This window comes from Mercenaria mercenaria, unplaced genomic scaffold (assembly GCF_021730395.1).
Source record: "Mercenaria mercenaria strain notata unplaced genomic scaffold, MADL_Memer_1 contig_1055, whole genome shotgun sequence".
Classification (NCBI taxonomy): domain Eukaryota; kingdom Metazoa; phylum Mollusca; class Bivalvia; order Venerida; family Veneridae; genus Mercenaria; species Mercenaria mercenaria.
The window spans coordinates 18958-37854 of NW_026459026.1; the positions used below are offsets into that span (position 1 = coordinate 18958).

General features: G+C 34.6%; 1 protein-coding gene across 1 annotated transcript; it reads right to left on the reverse strand.

Annotated features, from left to right (window-relative positions):
* Nucleotides 1-3894: 3894 nt before the first annotated feature.
* Nucleotides 3895-18108, reverse strand: LOC128551397 (rRNA methyltransferase 3, mitochondrial-like). The gene is made up of 4 exons (XM_053532244.1): nucleotides 17649-18108; nucleotides 10703-10947; nucleotides 9483-9641; nucleotides 3895-6930 (listed from the first exon to the last, which is right to left on the reverse strand). The coding sequence occupies exons 1-4, from the start codon at nucleotides 18104-18106 to the stop codon at nucleotides 6254-6256; spliced, it is 1539 nt and encodes a 512-aa protein (XP_053388219.1). The 5' UTR covers nucleotides 18107-18108; the 3' UTR covers nucleotides 3895-6253.
* Between the last annotated feature and the right edge of the window lie 789 nt (nucleotides 18109-18897).

The following is an 18897-nucleotide window of genomic DNA, read 5'->3' on the forward strand; positions in this document are numbered from 1 at the left end:
CCCACTTTGTGTTGTTGTTTTTCGCTTGTAAGATATATAAAGAATTATACACTAATGACTGTTCACACTGAATTTATTAAAAGAGTAGAATGAATTGATAAAATACGAGTTTCTAACATGCATTTAATCTATTAATTCAAATCGTTTTATAAATTCAATGTGAAAAGGCACAAATGAAATATTCTTTTAACCACATGTTTAGCTCATCAAGATTTAAAAGTTCGTCTTTTTTGTTGATTTAAGACCAAGTCAACTCGACATCTCTTATACTAAAAAAGACGTCTACGTCAACGATTTATTACACTAGTGTAATATAAATATTGTATTAGTTTTTCATAAGGATTATTTATTATTTCATTTTCTAATTTAGTTTTAGATTTCAGATAACCAGTTACGAACTTGCATTCTTTAATAGGTGATGGAAGGGTACATTTATTAGGAGAGGGGTGTTTATACCGGGATATTACAGAAGTACATGTTAATATTAACAATATTACTTTTTAACTTAAGAGTAATACCTTTTTGGCAAACAGGAGTGGGGATGCCTTAATTAGAGTGGGTACATTTATACAGGTAGTACAACAACAGCTGTCCATTAGCAAAAGCTTGACTACTCAAATTGTTGACCCAGAAGCAGGAATATTAGCGTATATGTTAAATTTTTAAATGTACATAAATTGACCATTAAAAAAAGACACAACATAAATATATAAAATAATGTTGCAGTTTTTTCACTCTGCTCTATACTATAGATGGAAGTAACGTATCTAGGAAACCATATAGGTCCATGAGCCATATACACATATTAATGTAATATATTAAATGTAATGTTTTCTGAGAAAAATTTTGCCATCAAGTCATTTTGATTTTTTTGCCCCTGTGACAATGAGTTAATGGCTCATTTTAGTAACAATGCTTTTGACCTTGACCTAAGCAACGTAAAATACAACTAAAACCATGAACTCCAAACTTCCTAGATTCCAAGTTTGGTTGCAATATCTTATTTCTTTTTGCAGTTATTTAGCAGAAGCAATTTTCTATTTTTAGTAAGTGATCTTGACCTTGGTCATAGTAACCAGAACCTAAACGGTACCTCCATCTCTAAGAAAGCAACATATGTACTAAGCTTGGTTGCAATATCCGACTGCATAAAGGGACCTTTGCCATTGCAAAGAAATACGGTATGATAAACATTAAGTAAGTATTAAGGGCCATAACTCTTGTGTCCCTTAAACAATTTCACTGAAACTTGCACTGTTATATTTTCCCGATAGCAGTTAACATATATACTATGTTTTATTGAAATTCTTCGAACCATGTTCAAGGAATGACTCTGAACAGACAGAAAATTGAATAAAAACACCATTATATGTAATATATATACATGTACCAAGGGTCATAAATCGTGTCTTTCTCTGGCAATCTGAATGAAACTTGGAGGGTGCCAGTTTCTTATAGTTGTTACCATTTCAAGTAAGTTTTATTTAAATATGCCAAACCATGTCTTGTACATGGCTTCTGACTCCTCCCCCTTTAGCAGGGGATATCTATATTGATTAGAAGTACAAGAAACGAAGAGAATAATAAAATTTCCATCACATAAGAAGAGGAGGAGGAGCAAAAAAAACAGAAACAGTAAGGCCAATATTTTTTTATTTTCTGGTTTACGGGAGATTTTTCAAAAAATTAGGGTCGGGGGGGGGGGGGGGGGGACAAATAAAAATAAAAATAAAAGTCCCAATTTTGAGCAGTCGACCAAATAAATAAAAATAAAACATCCAAAAGGATACAATTTTTTTATTTTTTGTAAACCACAGAAAACGAAAGCTTGCAAGCTTAAATTGCATACACACTCACAAATGACCTATTCTGAACTGGTTTATATCTCATCATCTCAATATACTGTTGTTTTCTTTATGTGTAGCTTGTATGAATAATGCCATTTTCAAAGTCACCAAGGATATGCACTATTTGTGTTTTTGTATGTATCTATTTTGAAGTAAAAATAGACTTGTGAAAACATTTTTCATTATTAAATACCACAGTTGACATTATCATAACGTAAGACCACTGCATAATGTTTATTATTTAAACATGAATAAAAACTGCTTTAAAATGGGTATATGCAATGACTACTTAGGTCTGCATCCTGCATATATGCATATTGATTGGCTGGAGATGGAGTCTTAAAAGACAGGCATTGTCATACTAGAAATGAAAAATTATGAATTGATAAATATTATGCACACTCAGTGACACTGGCTTTAAAATTAAATTGCTTTGGTTAAGTTTCATTGGCTTGAATATTGTTTTATATTTTGCTGACTGTCAGTGCCACCTATATTGTACGACAAGCCAAAACAATCTGAATTTTGGTTCAGCTAAAATGTGTACAAAATAACAACCTTATCGGCCGATGTTCAGACAACATTATCAGAGATTTATAAGACTCTTCACTGAGATGGGACTTGGAAATAATAAGTTATGAGTCCGGAAAAACATTTATTACTGGATATGTCATTATGTGTTCCTCAGTGTCAAAGGCACATGTGGCATATAGTGTCTGAATGTTTGTCCCAAACATACTTTCAAAGGGTCTTCTTACAGATTTTGTTGGTATACTTTATTAAGTGAACATGACAATATATTGCTCGGAGTTTCATGTTTCGTAATTATCTTTTGAGTTATAATACTTGGCTAGAACTTGATCCTAGGAAATATTGAGATAATCTTTTATATATGGCCAATATCTCCAATGGATTAGATTGCCCGTCACAAATATTAAACAACTGTTAATCTGACGGTCCAATTATTTTGACTAGTTTGAATCTTTTAACACATGCATCATTGTCAAGCATTTGCTGGGACATGTCATTTTACATTGAAATTGCACTTTGTTTTGAACAGAACTACTGAAAATTGTGGTATTAGTTAGTTTTTCTTCTCTAACCCTCAAGACTTCAAAGTAAAAAAAAAATATGTTTAGCAAGCTGATACTCACTTTTGCTCTTCCATTTTGCCATTTCTTTGGTTTCTTTCCTTTTTATCAATTGTGGTATTTTTCTGACAGTCCCACATGAATTCGATCGTTGTCCAATTATAATATACAGACAACAAATCTTGTACATGTGATACGCCAGATTTTTCAACATCTGCTGATACTGATAGTGAAGGCCATTTTTCGTAGGTGATTACTACTAATGTTGAGCTTTAGGTGCCGTAATTTCTACTCAGATCCAATTTCTTTATAATATACAGACAACAAATCTTGTACATGTGATACGCCAGATTTTTCAACATCTGCTGATACTGATAGTGAAGGCCATTTTTCGTAGGTGATTACTACTAATGTTGAGCTTTAGGTGCCGTAATTTCTACTCAGATCCAATGTCTTTACAACACCTGTTATCTCTGCCAACTCATTCCAAAGATTATTGTCTGTAAACTTGTATATTTTTCCAATTTAATTTCACACAATTTACATTTTTCATGCGTCTACTGATCTAGATTAAAAACCTCTACCATACAGTTAAACTTTTATTTTTGGCAGCAGCAATTACGGACGGTCGGCGGGTAAAATGAAAATAAAAGTACTGAAAATGACTTTTATTTTATTTTTTGTCAAAAAATAGGGTCGGCGCTCCCGTAAACCAGAAAATTAAAAAATGCTGGCCTAATATATAATCTGTTATTGGAAATATCCAGTTGGAGAGTAACTATTTTGGTGGTAATGAAGCTCTGGCCATCTGATTTTGTAGGTAAAATGTATTAGCACTACAATAGTTGTTAGCAGACTACACAGCTGAAGTTGAAAAGTTTCACATGTACACTCTGGAAGGGGATGTCATTCTTGCTCAGGGAGTAATGTTTGTTGGAAGGAGACTAAGAAACACCAAAAATAAAACAATTTACTTTCATAGAGGCAGGGTGTCATATGTGTTGGGAGAAACAAGGCATACAAGAAACAACATATTTATAGGTAAATGAAAGTAAAAACTATAAAATGGGGGTGAAAAGGAGACATACAAGAGCTGCAAGTTTCAAAGCAATAGCTTTGATAGTTTAGGAGAAAAGTTGACCTAAACATAAAACTTAACCAAGAAATCTGATTTTTCTAAGTCCAAAAGGGGCCATAATTCTTGCAAAAAGCACGATGGAGTTATGTTTCTTGCTGTACAGAGTCAGCTATTGATGGTGAACAAGTGTTGCAAGTTTTGAAGCAATAGCTTTGATAGTTTAGGAGAAAAGTTGACCTACACATAAAACTTTACCAGGCAACGTCGACATTGATCAAGTGATGACAAAAACTCATTTTTTTTCAAAAAATCAGATGAGCTAAAAACTGAGATAGAGTGAAAGTGCACAAAAACTTTTACCAGAAATTCTAAGCCAAAAGGGGAGATAACTTGTGAAATACTGGTGCTAGAGTCACGATTCTTGTGTTATATGATGTGAATGATGATACTGAACCGCTATTTTAAGCTTGAATCAAATCTTTTCTGTAATAAAAGAGATAATTATTATAGTGAAAATGCATCAAAATTAACCTTAAATTCAAAGTAAAAGAGTGCATTATTCATGAAACATTGGAGCCCGACTTATGGACCTTGTGTCATATGATGTGGGTGATCAGGTGGAACAGCTATTTTAAGTTTGCATCAAATCAATTTAGTAATAACTGAGATAGAGTGAAATTACACCAAAACTTTAACATGAAATTCTAAGTAAAAAGGGTGATAATTCATAAAATATTGGTGCAAGAGTTATGGCCCTTGTGTTATATGATGTGAGTGATGATGTGGAACAACTATTTTAAGTTTGAATAAAATCTATTAAGTAATAAAAAGATAGAGTGAAAGTGCAACAAAACTTTAACCAGAAATTCAAAGTAAAACAAGAGCACCGCCTTGCGGGTGCTGACGCTCATCTGATTTTTTTGTATAATAGAAATATTGTCCTACACATGATTTTCTAAGTCTAAAAAGGGCCATCATTCTTGCAAAAAGCAGGATAGAGTTATGTTTCTTGATGTACAGCGTCCGCTTATGATGGTGAAAAACTGTTGCAAGTTTTAAAGCAATAGCTTTGATAGTTTAGGAGAAAAGTTGACCTAAACATAAAACTTAACCAAAAATTCTGATATTTTCTAAGTACAAAAGGGGCCATAAATCTTGCAAAAAGCAGGATGGAGTTATGTTTCTTGTTGTACAGGGTCAGCTTATGATGGTGAACAAGTGTTCCAAGTTTCAAAGCAATAGCTTTGATAGTTTAGGAGAAAAGCTGACCTAAACATAAAACTTAACCAGGCAACGCTGACGCCGACACCAATCAAGTGATGACAATAACTCATCATTTTTTTTCAAAAAATCAGATGAGCTAAAAAGGGCATAATTCACAGAATATTGGTTCCAGAGTTATGGACCTTGTGTAATATGATGTGGGTGATGATGTTACACACCTATTTTAAATTTGAATCAAATCCAGTTAGTAATAACTGAGACAGAGTGAAAGTGCACCAAAATTTTAACCTGAAATTAGGTACCAGAGTCAAAAGTGGGGTTAATTCATTAAATATTGGTGCAAGAGTTATGGCCCTAGTGCCATTTGATGTGGTTGGGGATGAGGAATTACTATTTTTATTTTAAGTTTGAAACAAATCCATCAAGTTATTACAGAGATAAAGAGAAAGTGCATCAAAACTTTAACCAAAGTGCGGACACGGAAGGACACAGATGCCGGGTCAAGTAAAACAGCTTCTCCACACTTCCTATAGTCAAGCTAAAACTGTAGGGATTACTTTTAACAAATAGCTTTTGTTCAGTCAGAAAATATTATTCTTGCACTACACAAATCTTTCAACCCATGACGTTTTCTGAGACGTTTTTTTTATATATATTTCAGTGAATAAAAAAAAAAAGAGTGTCTTGTAGATAAAAAATTCTTAAAATGCACGGAATTACTTTATATTTCCTTTTGATTGCAATAACTTGGGAGTACTTTTTCTAAATTTTTCAAAATTTAATATAAATCAGGAATACTGCAGCTTTAATTAATAATTTTTGTTTTTTTTTTGTTTTGGATTTAACATCGCACCGACACATAATAGGTCATATGGCGACTTTTAATTAATAATTAAGGAGCAGTAGTTTTTTCAACAATTTTAAATGAAGATGGATACAAAGTACTGTGTCTTCTGTCAATTTTCATTCAAGTTCGTAATTATTGGAACCTAACTGCATAAACAATTTAATCTCTATTCTTTCTCTTTAGCAGTTAGGAAATTAAGGAACCTGTTATTCCTATACTGCTTAGCAACCTCATACATGATGATACTTCCTGCTACAGCACAGTTCAGACTTTCTACTTCACCTGTCATAGGTATAGTGACACATCCTCCATAATGATCATACGCCAATTTTCTTGCAGGTAACGACACACCTGAAGTCTCCCCACTGATCACTAACACTGCATGTTGGTCAGTATAATCAACCCTGTCATATAACTCACTGCCTAATGGTGCCTTCCTGTAAGCACTGAGAACTTTGAAATTTTTGTAAGATAAATCTTTTTCAACTTCTTTTGTCAACATTTCATGTTTTTCTTGTTCACTAATGACTTCATTTTCAGCATCATTGTCCTCATGGAATACTGCTGAGTTTTCTATATCCGATGTTTCATCTTCAATGTCACTCTCTATATCATGAAACTTTTCAATCTGTTCAACAGCTGCTAGTGTTTCTGCCTCCAGTGGTCCAGACTCTCTCTCTTCCTCTGTTACCTGTTTACTATCAGCAAGGAACACTTTGATACTGTCTCCTGTGGGTAACAGAGCTGGTACCTGGGGCCAGGTTACGTTGCTGAGGATTGGTACCCTGTAATGACTTCCTGCTGCAGATCTCAATACCTTACCATTCCATATGTCAACACATCCTGAGAAGATAGCATTGATACAGATTTTGTGAGATAACACTGACACTTCAGTAAGTGGGGTGTTAGATATTTACATTGAAAAAAAGGTTCTAATTTCCTCATGTATCATCAAAAATCAATCAATTTGTTACACAATATAGATAAAGGAATACCAAGCTAATATCAGAAAAAAAAACAAGCAAATTCGATGAATTGGTATCCCCCGCCAAAAGGGTTTGTGGTGAGGAATGGCAAAAAGATATATCTGGCAAAAAGTTAAGGATGTTAATACTAAGAAGCAAATAATTTCAATAGTCAAAATCAGTTTAACAGAAAATGAATACTTCATTTGGGTTGGGTTGGGGGGCAGCAGGGATGACCGGGTGAGGGTACGAAACATCACATGTTGATTATAAATATTAATGGAAAATCAAAAATGAATCAAAGGCCTGAATGGCCTGAGTCGGCTAATGATTGATGTACTGACAGTATAGTCTACCAGTTTCAGTTTGTTTTTAGTTTTTTTCTTAAAATTTCATAACACAGCTCGATATTTACCCAAAATATTATATCCGGATACGATTACACTTTTCTCCAGTTTGAACAATATTTTTTACAAATTGTGATGATAAGAAGACATTTAGCAGCAATTGGCAGTATCTGACATTGAAGTTTACGGTTAAATTACCTCTTATTTAAATCTTTTCATAAAAAAGTTGTTTCATTTCGCCAAACATAGACGATCTACTTTCGATTTCAAAAACTACAAGAAAATACAATTTAATGTTTCGCCGATTTGTTTATTTCTCGAAAAATAAGAATTAAAATCATTTTTAATATCAGTAGTAACTAAACAAACCAGTAAGAGCTTCTTCTTCCGATAATTTATCCGTTTACTGACTGCAAAATTCAACCCACGCAAAGTTTATAGAAATCATACGATGCGTGTTTACGTTCAATGTGGGAGAATTAAGGCTGATCGGCTATGTTACCTAACGCATCCAGACGATTCAGATTTTGTTTTTAAAAAAGCATTGTGTGCGTTTCTGTAATTTTATATACGTTTTTATACGCTTAGAAATTATTAGACATGCGTATTTGCATTATTTCTATATGTAATTTACGATAATACGCATCTTATCTGGAGCCCTGCTGGAACTATATTTTGTCTTTCGCTGGATGTTACCCAAGCTTTGTAAGCCTGCGCAATTCTTAAAATGCACATTTATGCTTTATGAGTTACATTCGAGAATTGCACAATAACAAGTCATAAATATGACAGATTACATCGTATATTGATCATAGCAAAGGGAATTGACACAACTTAACTTCATTCATGCAGTGAACTGTTTGAAGTTTGAGAAATCTAATGGAACTACATCCCTTCACTGTGTTATTTGGTCCATTTAGAGATTCATTGGATAGCAAGGACTCGTCAAAAGGCTTTCAGCCTTTAGCCGACTCAAAAAAAAAAAAAAAGCAGGGTTTGTGGGGGGAGGGATGCATTATCGGAGTGGTGGGCATGACTCAGCGGCTTGGAGGAGTGAGGTGGGGGAACAGTACAACTTTGCATGTTGATAAATATTCATGGTAAGTTTGAAAAAAAATAATAAAAAGGAATGATTTTTTTTTGGGGGGAGTGGGAGGGGGGGGGGGGGGGGTGACCAAGGCAAGGTGGTGACCAGGTGTGGGTACACAACTTCACATGTTTATAATGAATGTTCATGGAAAAGAATAAAAGAAGTTTGATGAAATTCTACCAATTGGTTGGTTGGTTATGTACAAATCTGTAGACTTTTTAAACAATTAAAGGGCAATAACTCTAAGGAAAATTGACAAATTTAAAAAAAATGACGGGCATCTTTAAAGTATGTTGATTCATATTTATTTCAAGTTCATTTAATTCTACCAGCTAGTTACTGAGAAATGGCTGCTGACGTGGATTTTTCATTAAATCAAGGGCAATAACTTTAAGGGAAATTGACCGATCAAAAAAAAAATTGATGGGCATCATCGCAGTATGTTGGTTCATGTTTTCATCGAAGGGGGATAATAATTTCTTTGTTGGGTTTAATGTTGCACTGACAATTTATAGGTCATATGGCAACTTTCCAGCTTTTGATTTTGAGGAAGATCCCTGGTGTCCCTCTGTGTATTATTTCATTATGAGCGGGCACCTTGGTACAACCACAGACCTTCTGTAATCCTGCAGGATGGCTTCCTCACATAAAGAATTCAACACTTCAACAAACTAACATCGGTGACGGGCAAGTAATTCGAAGTCAGTGACCTTAACCACTGCAACGGAGGCACATGTAAGAATTGTCATGTAAAGTTATTTGGCTCAGTTTGGTCCATTTTCCTAATTTGCATTGATGGAAGCACTACTTGGAACTTACTTCTTTTCAAAGCATTGTTTTCCTTAAGTAAACTAATAACTAATAATTACATGTTGACACCAATGCCACCAAATCATAAATATAAAACCATTAGAATGTTTGGCAGGCAATTTGTTTTGGTCATTGAGTAGGTCAACAGTAGTAACTACATATTACATTAAGTAACTTTATAACCTTTCATTGCTATAACTCTGTGACAACCCACAGCAGCTGCAGTACGTATCAATGTGCCGAGGTTACCACCATCTCGCACAGAATCACAGATGACAGTCAGAGGTATTGGATTCGCTGCTGGTCTTAGAGCTTGATCGACCCGTGGCATCTCAAATATCCCTAAAATGTCACATAAACAATTTCTTATTCTAACACAACCAGCAAATAACCTATATACATGTAGAGCAAAATCTATCTCGGGTTATTCTGCAATAAACCACTCATGTGCAATGACGTCATCCGATCCAGTTGTAGCACGGTCATAAAAAGTAGTTACCATTTTTTCTAACACTGTTGATACTAGTATGTCGTGTTAGAATCGAAATAATAAGTTCCAATGTGTGATTTATCGTAGAATAACCCGAGTTTTGAGTTCTTATGCGAAACAATATATCACTCAGGCCTACGGCCTTCGTGATATATTCTTACGCATAAGAACTCAAAACTCGGTTATTTTACAGTAAACCACGTTTGGGAACTTATTATTTCTTAATTAATGCACAAAAACTGTATTTTGTCCAACTCTTTTTTTTCGATTCTTCCGGCTGATAAAAATGAAAGAAAATGAAATATATGAAATATCCCCCTTACAATACAGCTGTATATGACCAGCCTTTCTATTTGTAAATACCAAATAAAAATAAGGAAACAAGAGTGAAGATGATAAACTGCCAACAAAAAATAATATTTAAAGGTCCATAAACAGGGCATAACTGAAGTTGAGAAGTATGTCTTCAGTGAATTTCAACTGTTACTTCCATGACATTATATATATATAAGCCACGCCATGAGAAAACCAACATATTGTGTTTGCGACCAGCATGGATCCAGACCAGCATGTGCAAACAGTTTCTTTAATTGCAATAGGGTTTGAAAGTGAACAGCATGGATCTTGACCAGACTGCATGGATGTGCAGGCTAGTCTGGATCCATGCTGGTCGCAAACCCACTATGTTGGTTTTCTCATATCGTGGCTCATATAAACTTTGAAAGCCATAGATAATATACCCTTTGGCTCAAGATTCTAGAAATGAAGATGTTGGCAAACAAGCAAATGATGCCATAAAATAATCTTAAATGGGCATATAAAACTAAAAGATATAACAAGAATCTGCACTCTCATGTTCAACTCAATACTGTAACCTCTCCTAATACCTTATGTTGCCAAAACTGCTCCTCACCTAAAAGACCTTGTGGAGTCTCCACATCTGACCACAATTTAAGATGTTTGTACTGGACCTTGTATATCTGTGCACCTTCTAGCGACTCAGCAGGTAACTCCTCCACTGTCTCCAATCTTGTGAAGTACAATACCTTCAGTTTTGCCCCAGCTAACAATGCATCATGAATCAGGTTTTTTCCCTCTAAAACAATCTCCCTGTGCTCCTCGCGATCTTTTGCCACTCTTGCTCTCATTATATGCCGTCTGAAAATTTATAAATTTTAGTACATAAACATGAAGCATCTCCTTTGTATTTTGGAAGCTGACAAAAAAATAATTGTTCAGACTGGTAAAATGTAGTTGGTAGCTGCAGCACAATACAATTGAAATGAAATAAACCTGTAGATCTGTTTGTACCATGTTATCTCAGAACAATAAATTTCAGATTTTTGAAAGTTTACTCTTTGTTTATGACACTGTGCTAGGATAAAAATGGCTTAACAATTTTGTTTTTCATATAATTCCTTGGGAAAACAAGAGTACCGCCAGCGAGTGCCAACGCAAGTGCTGGAAAATATGTACTTTGTAGACAGAGTACTAGAGATCAATCAATAACGCAAATAATAATCCTATCTTGCATTTACCTATACACCTGTATGATACACGTTAAAAGGAAGAATGAAGTAACTCAACTGTATGGTTAAAAACTTTCTGATAAGTCATTTCAATGTAATGTCAATTTTCATGGTAAATACTGAAGCGTTTTTTCTTGTTTTATGTATGACATTTGATATGGTACAAATAAAGTTATATCTAAATTTTAGCTTAAATAGTGGATCTGAATTTATGTTTATAATAGACTTGAAAAACATTTTCTGATGTCATACAATATGCATGTATCTTACAGCTTTTTTCCATTTTGCATTGAGATAAGTTCTTCCTGCAATAATCCAGATATAATTGGGGATTAAATATTTATTAATGGTCTGATAGGTAGGACCATTTTCAAGAGCAGCTACATGGAAATTAAGTAAGAAGTTTCAGAAAATCTTAAAACAGCATACTTAAAATGATCAAATCAAGACATAAATATTTTACTTGGTCTTAAATGCTACTTATAAGCAAGTAGCATGAATTTTTTTTTATTGTTTTTCACAGCAAATAACTTTACACTAGCACCTGTATTTGCAAATGGAATTTTAATTCTGTGGTAGTGTTGTAATTCTTGGACAGCATCATTCTGAAATGACTGATCTGGAAAATACATCTTCTGTATAAGTATGGATGACATCAAAGAACAAGAGGACCATGATGGTCCTGAATCGCTCACCTCTTCCCACATGATCCAGTTTTGAGTATGACGTCGTTTTTTCTATTATTTGACATAGTGACCTAGTTTTTGAGCTCATGTGACCCAGTTTTGAACTTGACCTAGATATTATAAAGATAAAAATTCTGACCAATTTTCATGAAGATCCATTGAAAAATATGGTCTCTAGAGAGGTCACAAGGTTTTTCTATTATTTGACCTATTAACCTAGTTTTTTAAGGCACGTGACCCAGTTTCAAACCTGACCTAGATATCATCAAGGTGAACATTCTGACCAATTTTCATGAAGATCCATTCAAGGGTATGGCCTCTAGAGAGGTCACAAGATTTTTCTATTTCAAGACCTACTGACCTAGTTTTTGATCGCAGTTGACCCAGTTTCAAACTTGACCAAGATATCATCAAGATAAACATTCAGACCAACTTTCATACAGATCCCATGAAAAATATGGCCTCTAGAGAGGTCACAGCGTTTTTTCATTATTTGACCTACTGACCTACTTTTTGATGGCACGTGACCCACTTTCGAATTTGACTTAGATATCATCAAGGTGAACATTCTGACCAATTTTTATGGAAATCCATTCACAAGTATGGCCTCTAGAGAGGTCACAAGGTTTTTCTATTTTTAGACCTACTGACCTAGTTTTTGACCGCACATGATCCTGTTTCGAATTTGACCTAGATATCATCAAGATGAACATTCAGACCAACTTTCATGAAGATCCATTGAAAAATATGGCCTTTAGAGAGGTCACAAGGTTTTTCTATTATTTGACCTACTGACCTAGTTTTTGATGGCATGTCTTTCGAACTTGACTTAGATATCATCAAGGTGAACATTCTGACAAATTTTCATGAAGATTTCATGAAATATATGGCCTCTAGAGAGGTCACAAGGTTTTTCTATTTTTAGACCTACTGACCTAGTTTTTGACCGCACGTGACCCAGTTTCGAACTTGACCTAGATATCATCAAGATGAACATTCAGACCAACTTTCACACAGATCCCATGAAAAATATGGCCTTTAGAGAGGTCACAAGGTTTTTCTATTATTTGACCTACTGACCTAGTTTTTGAAGGCACGTGACCCAGTTTCGAACTTGACCTAGATATCATCAAGGTGAACGTTCTGATCAACTTTCATGAAGATCTTTTGAAATATATGGCCTCTAGAGAGGTCACAAGGTTTTTCTATTTTTAGACCTACTGACCTAGATTTTGACTGCACGTGACCGAGTTTCGAACCTGACCTAGATATCATCAAGATGAACATTCTGACCAATATTCATGAAGATCCATTGAAAATTATGGCCTCTAGAGAGGTCACAAGGTTTTTCTATTTTTAGACCTACTGACCTAGTTTTTGACGGCACGTGACCCAGTTTCGAACTTGACCTAGATATCATCAAGGTGAACATTCTGACCAACTTTCATAAAGATCCCATGAAAAATGTGACCTCTAGAGTGGTCACAAGCAAAAGTTTACGGACGGACGCACGGACGCACGCACGGACGGACGACGGACACCGCGCGATCACAAAAGCTCACCTTGTCACTTTGTGACAGGTGAGCTAAAAATTAATCTAGTCTATTAAGTAGACAGTGTCAATTTGGGCAATTTTGACCAATACAAGGGCCGTAACTCTAGAGATACTGGTTCGAACTGGCTGGTTACTAAACTTGACCAGGATTTTATAGAAATAAATAATTTGTATAACTATAAGTTACGTTTAGTTCTAATACAAAATATCGAGACGACACTGTCAATTTTGGCAGTTTTGAACTTTTGACCAATTCAAGGGCCATAACTCTTAGATACTGGTCTGAACTGTCTGGTTATCAAAGTTGGCCTCGATTTTATAGAGATACACACTTTGTATAAGTTTTTCACTAACCAGTTCTGATACAGAATACTCTTAGACAAAGAACTATAAAATACACAGAATGGCAACTGGAAATAATCTCGCGTCAGCGCGTTATCTTATTTCATTTGAAGCAATTGCTGACTTGATCAATCGTGATCAAATCAACAGATGCTTACTGAAGTATAAAACTGGCAGTATGGCCAGTGCGTAATAAACCAAATTGAGTCCATTTTTCAAACGACAACTGTTTTTTTTCTCAGACTTCCAATCATAAAATCATTCCTTCCCCGTGTAGAAAATACTAATAACATTAAAAAAGCACCATTATCATAATAAACAAATGATCTGCTAGAAAGTTATCTTATTTCAAATCTTTTGCTGACTTGATCAATCGTAATCAAACCAACAGACGCTTACTACAACGAGATCTCATTCAGTTGCCATGTGATGTTGGCGAGAATTGCTCTATATGCCTTTCAAGTTGCCGATCTATTCATTTTTATAGCTCTTTGTCTTAGGCGAGTAACTGAGCGGACACCGATTTTTTTCTGCCCGCCACACGGCCAAACCTCCCACCCATGAGTGAAAACTTGATATGTCTCATTTTTTCAAACAGCACATAAAAAAAAAGTACAGTCGAACTTCGATGACTCGAACTCAAGGGTCCCGTTGAAATAAGTTCGAGTTTTCCGTTGTTCAAGCCATCCAAATGGCGGCCATTTTGAATTTGGGAATTCGAGGGCATGATGTGTTACAAACCTTACATCGTAATATATTGTCATATTGTACCTACATGTGTGTATGATACGATGATTTGTAAAAACAAACGCTGAAATAGTCTTTATTATTTATTTTCAAACATGACACAGATACGAAAAAAAACATAGATAAAACACTAATATATAATCATAAGAATTTGGTGAAGACAGCATCAAATAAGAAGACATGAATAGCAAACCTTTATGAATCATAGTCCAGTGCAAATATTTTCAAATATAAACACGTTAAAACGCAAACAATTAATTCACGGACATGTACACAGAAGTATTTGAAAACAGTACTAAATGACGTCACATGTAGACATAGGCTATAAATAGACACATGAAATCAACACAACTAATGAGCATACGTCAGTTTATTCATAATATCAGTGAGTCATGTACAGTATACAGTTTTACAGTTTATATTTTTGAATAAATCCTTGATGGAGTACTGAACTGCCGACCATTAATTTTGTTGAACTCTAATTTGGAGAGAGATTTGTACATAGTTCTAACACATGAGATTGAGTTTTTCACATTTGATGATGGCGTTATATATTTTGTTTCTAAAGTTTTTTGATCTTATTTTCGTTTTGTTCCTTGCTTTCCAGTAGCCGACTTAGCTATCCCCCCAGTTTCCGGGTCCTTTACTAAGTTATTCAGCCACGCTAAAGCAGTATGAAAGTTAACATCGAATCTCCCGTTTTTATGCAGAAAAAATAAAGACAGACATTGCTCAATTATTTTAAATAATTTTATTCGTATTAATCAAAGCCCATTAAAGCATTGCAGTGAACGAAAGTCACTTTGTTTAATTTGTTTGTCATATACCGACGCTAATTACATAATCGTGTGGAAATTATGCACGCGCCGATTAAAGGGGAAGTTCGGCGAATGTCAGGCAGAGGTGTGAAAAACTTTGTAAACACAAGCCATTCCGGCGACAAATTGGCTGTTCGATTGAATAGGTGTAATTATCACTGTAATTGAGCCGAAGGGACCACCAAATGAGTTTGAGAAGTTCGAGCGATCCGATGAAGAACTATATAGAATAAAGAAGGAATAAATTCAGGACCGGGCGGAGTGTTCGAGCGATCCCGGGTGTTCGAAAGATCCGAGTTTGAGCCATTGAAGTTTAGCTGTAATGGTTCTTGGCCTTCCCGCTACTGTATATTAATCGATGACAAAAAATGTATGTTTCAATGTATGTATTCAAGTATGCCTATGTTTATGTTTTTTATGGGTGGTTAATCAAATTCTCTTTTACTCTAGCATGATCTGATAAGCATAATGGGATATTAAGAGTTTTATAGCTTTAAAACGTTTGCGCAAAACTTTATCAGCCTTGTGTAAAATTTTTTACTGCACAGCTGGAAAGATAAAAGGTCAAGGATTCAGGAAATAATTGCATTAGTCTCATTCAAAATGAGGAATTGGCACAGGAGGACTTTGTAATAGCAGAGCTACCGGCGCCGCTGACAGCGTCGCATAACGGTTAAACGTGTGAAAAAGAAAATGAATAAAACTGTGTATAGAATTACTATCGAGTTGAAAATTCGTGGTACTTTTATGGAATCGGTGTTGTTCGGGTTTTTTCCAGTACACAATGCTCATTGTAATTAATCAGTAAGACGTCAGTAGACGCTTGCTGTTTACGGTTGACAAAAGCGTTTCGCTTACTGCTTTGAACGATGAATGAAAATGTAAATGGGTGTCTGATAATAAGAATTTAATGCTAAATACATTTTCTACAAAGAAATAAAAGATAAAATACAATATTTTCAATGGGAAACGATTTTTCGTCACGCTGCCATAACTGAAATTTATAATGCATACTTATATTTGTGTTTATGACGTCATACTTCCACATTGGTGCAGTGGTTAGCGGATTTGCGTTGAAAACCAAAGGTCGGGAGTTCGATTCTCAACAGAAGATTTTTTTTTTAAATTTCTTTTGTATTTCAGTTTTTTATTTATTTATTTATTTATTGTGAGTTTTGAAAGTATTGTGAAAAATAAAGGTATTCATAAGAAATTTAACAAGTATTTGTTAGTGATGTCAGGTTCCAATGTACTGTCTGTACAGTAGTCAGTAGATATATATATTTATATTTAAAAAAGGTTTTCGGATCAAAATATACAGGCATTGAACTGTGAAAAGCACATAATGCTCTTCTCCCCATTCACATATTTCATCCACAAGCTTAAAAATCACTGACCAGAGTTTATTACTAGGAAAAAAAACTATTGGCTATGAATTATCAATAAACATCAAAAAGGCTCCTACTACCATTCCTATTCTATACCAGTAGTGCTAAAATATTAACCATAAAAATGTCGTAGACTGTTAACTTAGCAGTTCAGTAAATAAAACAGTTTTCGAGAATTTCGGCAAACAGTGATTTTCTCTGGGTAAAGATCTCTTCACTAACTTTTAAAGATGGCTAGTCCTTTGGATTTTTAACAAGCTTTGTACATGTTAATGATTTCCATTCTCCCATACCAGACGTCTATCATGATAGCAGTATTTTTGCCTTAAAGTTGGACATATTCTTCCTTCTAAAAAGAATCGTAACTTTCTTTACTTCGTATATATAGCATATTTGTAGAGTTTTCGCATGTCAAGATTTAATCTTAACGCATTCAAAGACATTCATTCAGAAATCATGAATTATCACATTTTCTTAAAATCTTAATAGATCTAAAAGAACATAAACTTCCTGAAACGGATCCATAATTCCAGCAGCACTCCTTTAATTTTCAAGGGGCACTGGTGATTTTTCAAGGGAGCTCTGCCTTCTTGGTAGCACCTAAGTTCATATCATTTTATGATAAATGAAACAAGTTATAAAAGTTTAAGCAATAACTGAAATGGGTTACAAACTGCGATAACTTGAAACAGTTACACCCCTGACTGTCTATCATAGCATGTGACAGATTCATGTGAATAGGACAGTTTTTAAGGTCGAGCCTTACATTTCAATACTAAAAATTTAAAAATTACCCGAATCTTCTATCAGTTTCTTCCAGTTTCTCAAAATTAACTGTATTTTGAAATTTCTCATTTTTTCGAACTTTGGACGGCTTTGGTAAGCGAGAAAGTGATTTGCTATTACTTCTGTCAGAAACGTGTTGAGGTTCTCTTTTCTTGTTATCCTTGTTTCTGTTATCGGAAACATTTTCTTTGTTTCTGTAACTGGAAATATTTTCTTTAGAACGTGTTGCAGCAAAAATCAAACTTTTTTGTACTGGATCCCTCGGATCAAATGGTAGATAAGGATTTTTCCTTGGATCTGCCACAGTGTTTTTCAGTTTCTGGACATCTTCTTCAGGTGACATAACTTCCTGTACACTGCGCTTCATTCTCCTGGAATAATATCGTGTCGTAGTCCAAGAAAAACAGCATTTTCGCAAATTTAACAAACATGTTTTCATGGGCGCCGCCATTTTTGGTGTTACCATGTTAATACAAAGTTGTGAAAATCGAACTGACGCACGGGACAGTGTAAATAAAAGTTTTTCCCCGCCAGGTGAATCCCAAACACAGGTGCTAGACACATAATCTAATATTTTACTTTATAGGCCAATATAAATGTATATAAGATCTTATATACATTTATATAGGCCTATTAAGTAAAATATTAGATTATGTGTCTAGCACCTATGATCCCAAACATGCGTAGTGTGGAATATAAAACACAGAAATGCTCTTGTAAATTTGTATAGAAAATCTAACCTGAACCTTTAAACTAAAACGCATGTTCACAATACCTTTGCAGAAGACTTTAGCATCCAGAGAAAAATCACTGACCAAAGGCTTGTCCAAAGCCAAGCCGGACAATTATCAGAACAGCCAAAGAGCTATAGGCCCTAAAAATTCATACTTCTTTGGTACAGCACAGTACCACTGCCTATCAAAGGATCCTATTCCGTCGGTCTTAATCAGCATTACTGTAAAACGACTGAACACTAAACACAAACTGTTGGTTCATAAGTTAACTTATTTTAATAAACGTTTTATAGATTTACCAAAATAGGAAGAAAAATTGCCAAAAAATCTGACGAAGTTTTTAAACAACAACCCTATAAAACAGATTTTGATTTACAGTCTTTCAGAAGTGTCCACAAATTGCTTTTTGTTAACCAAATCTGACTATGATAACGGCAGTAAAATTTGGGAAAATATACGGCTTTTACAGCACCAAGGCATCATATTAACGCCTTTAAAATAGTAACGCAAAAGCTTGAATTAA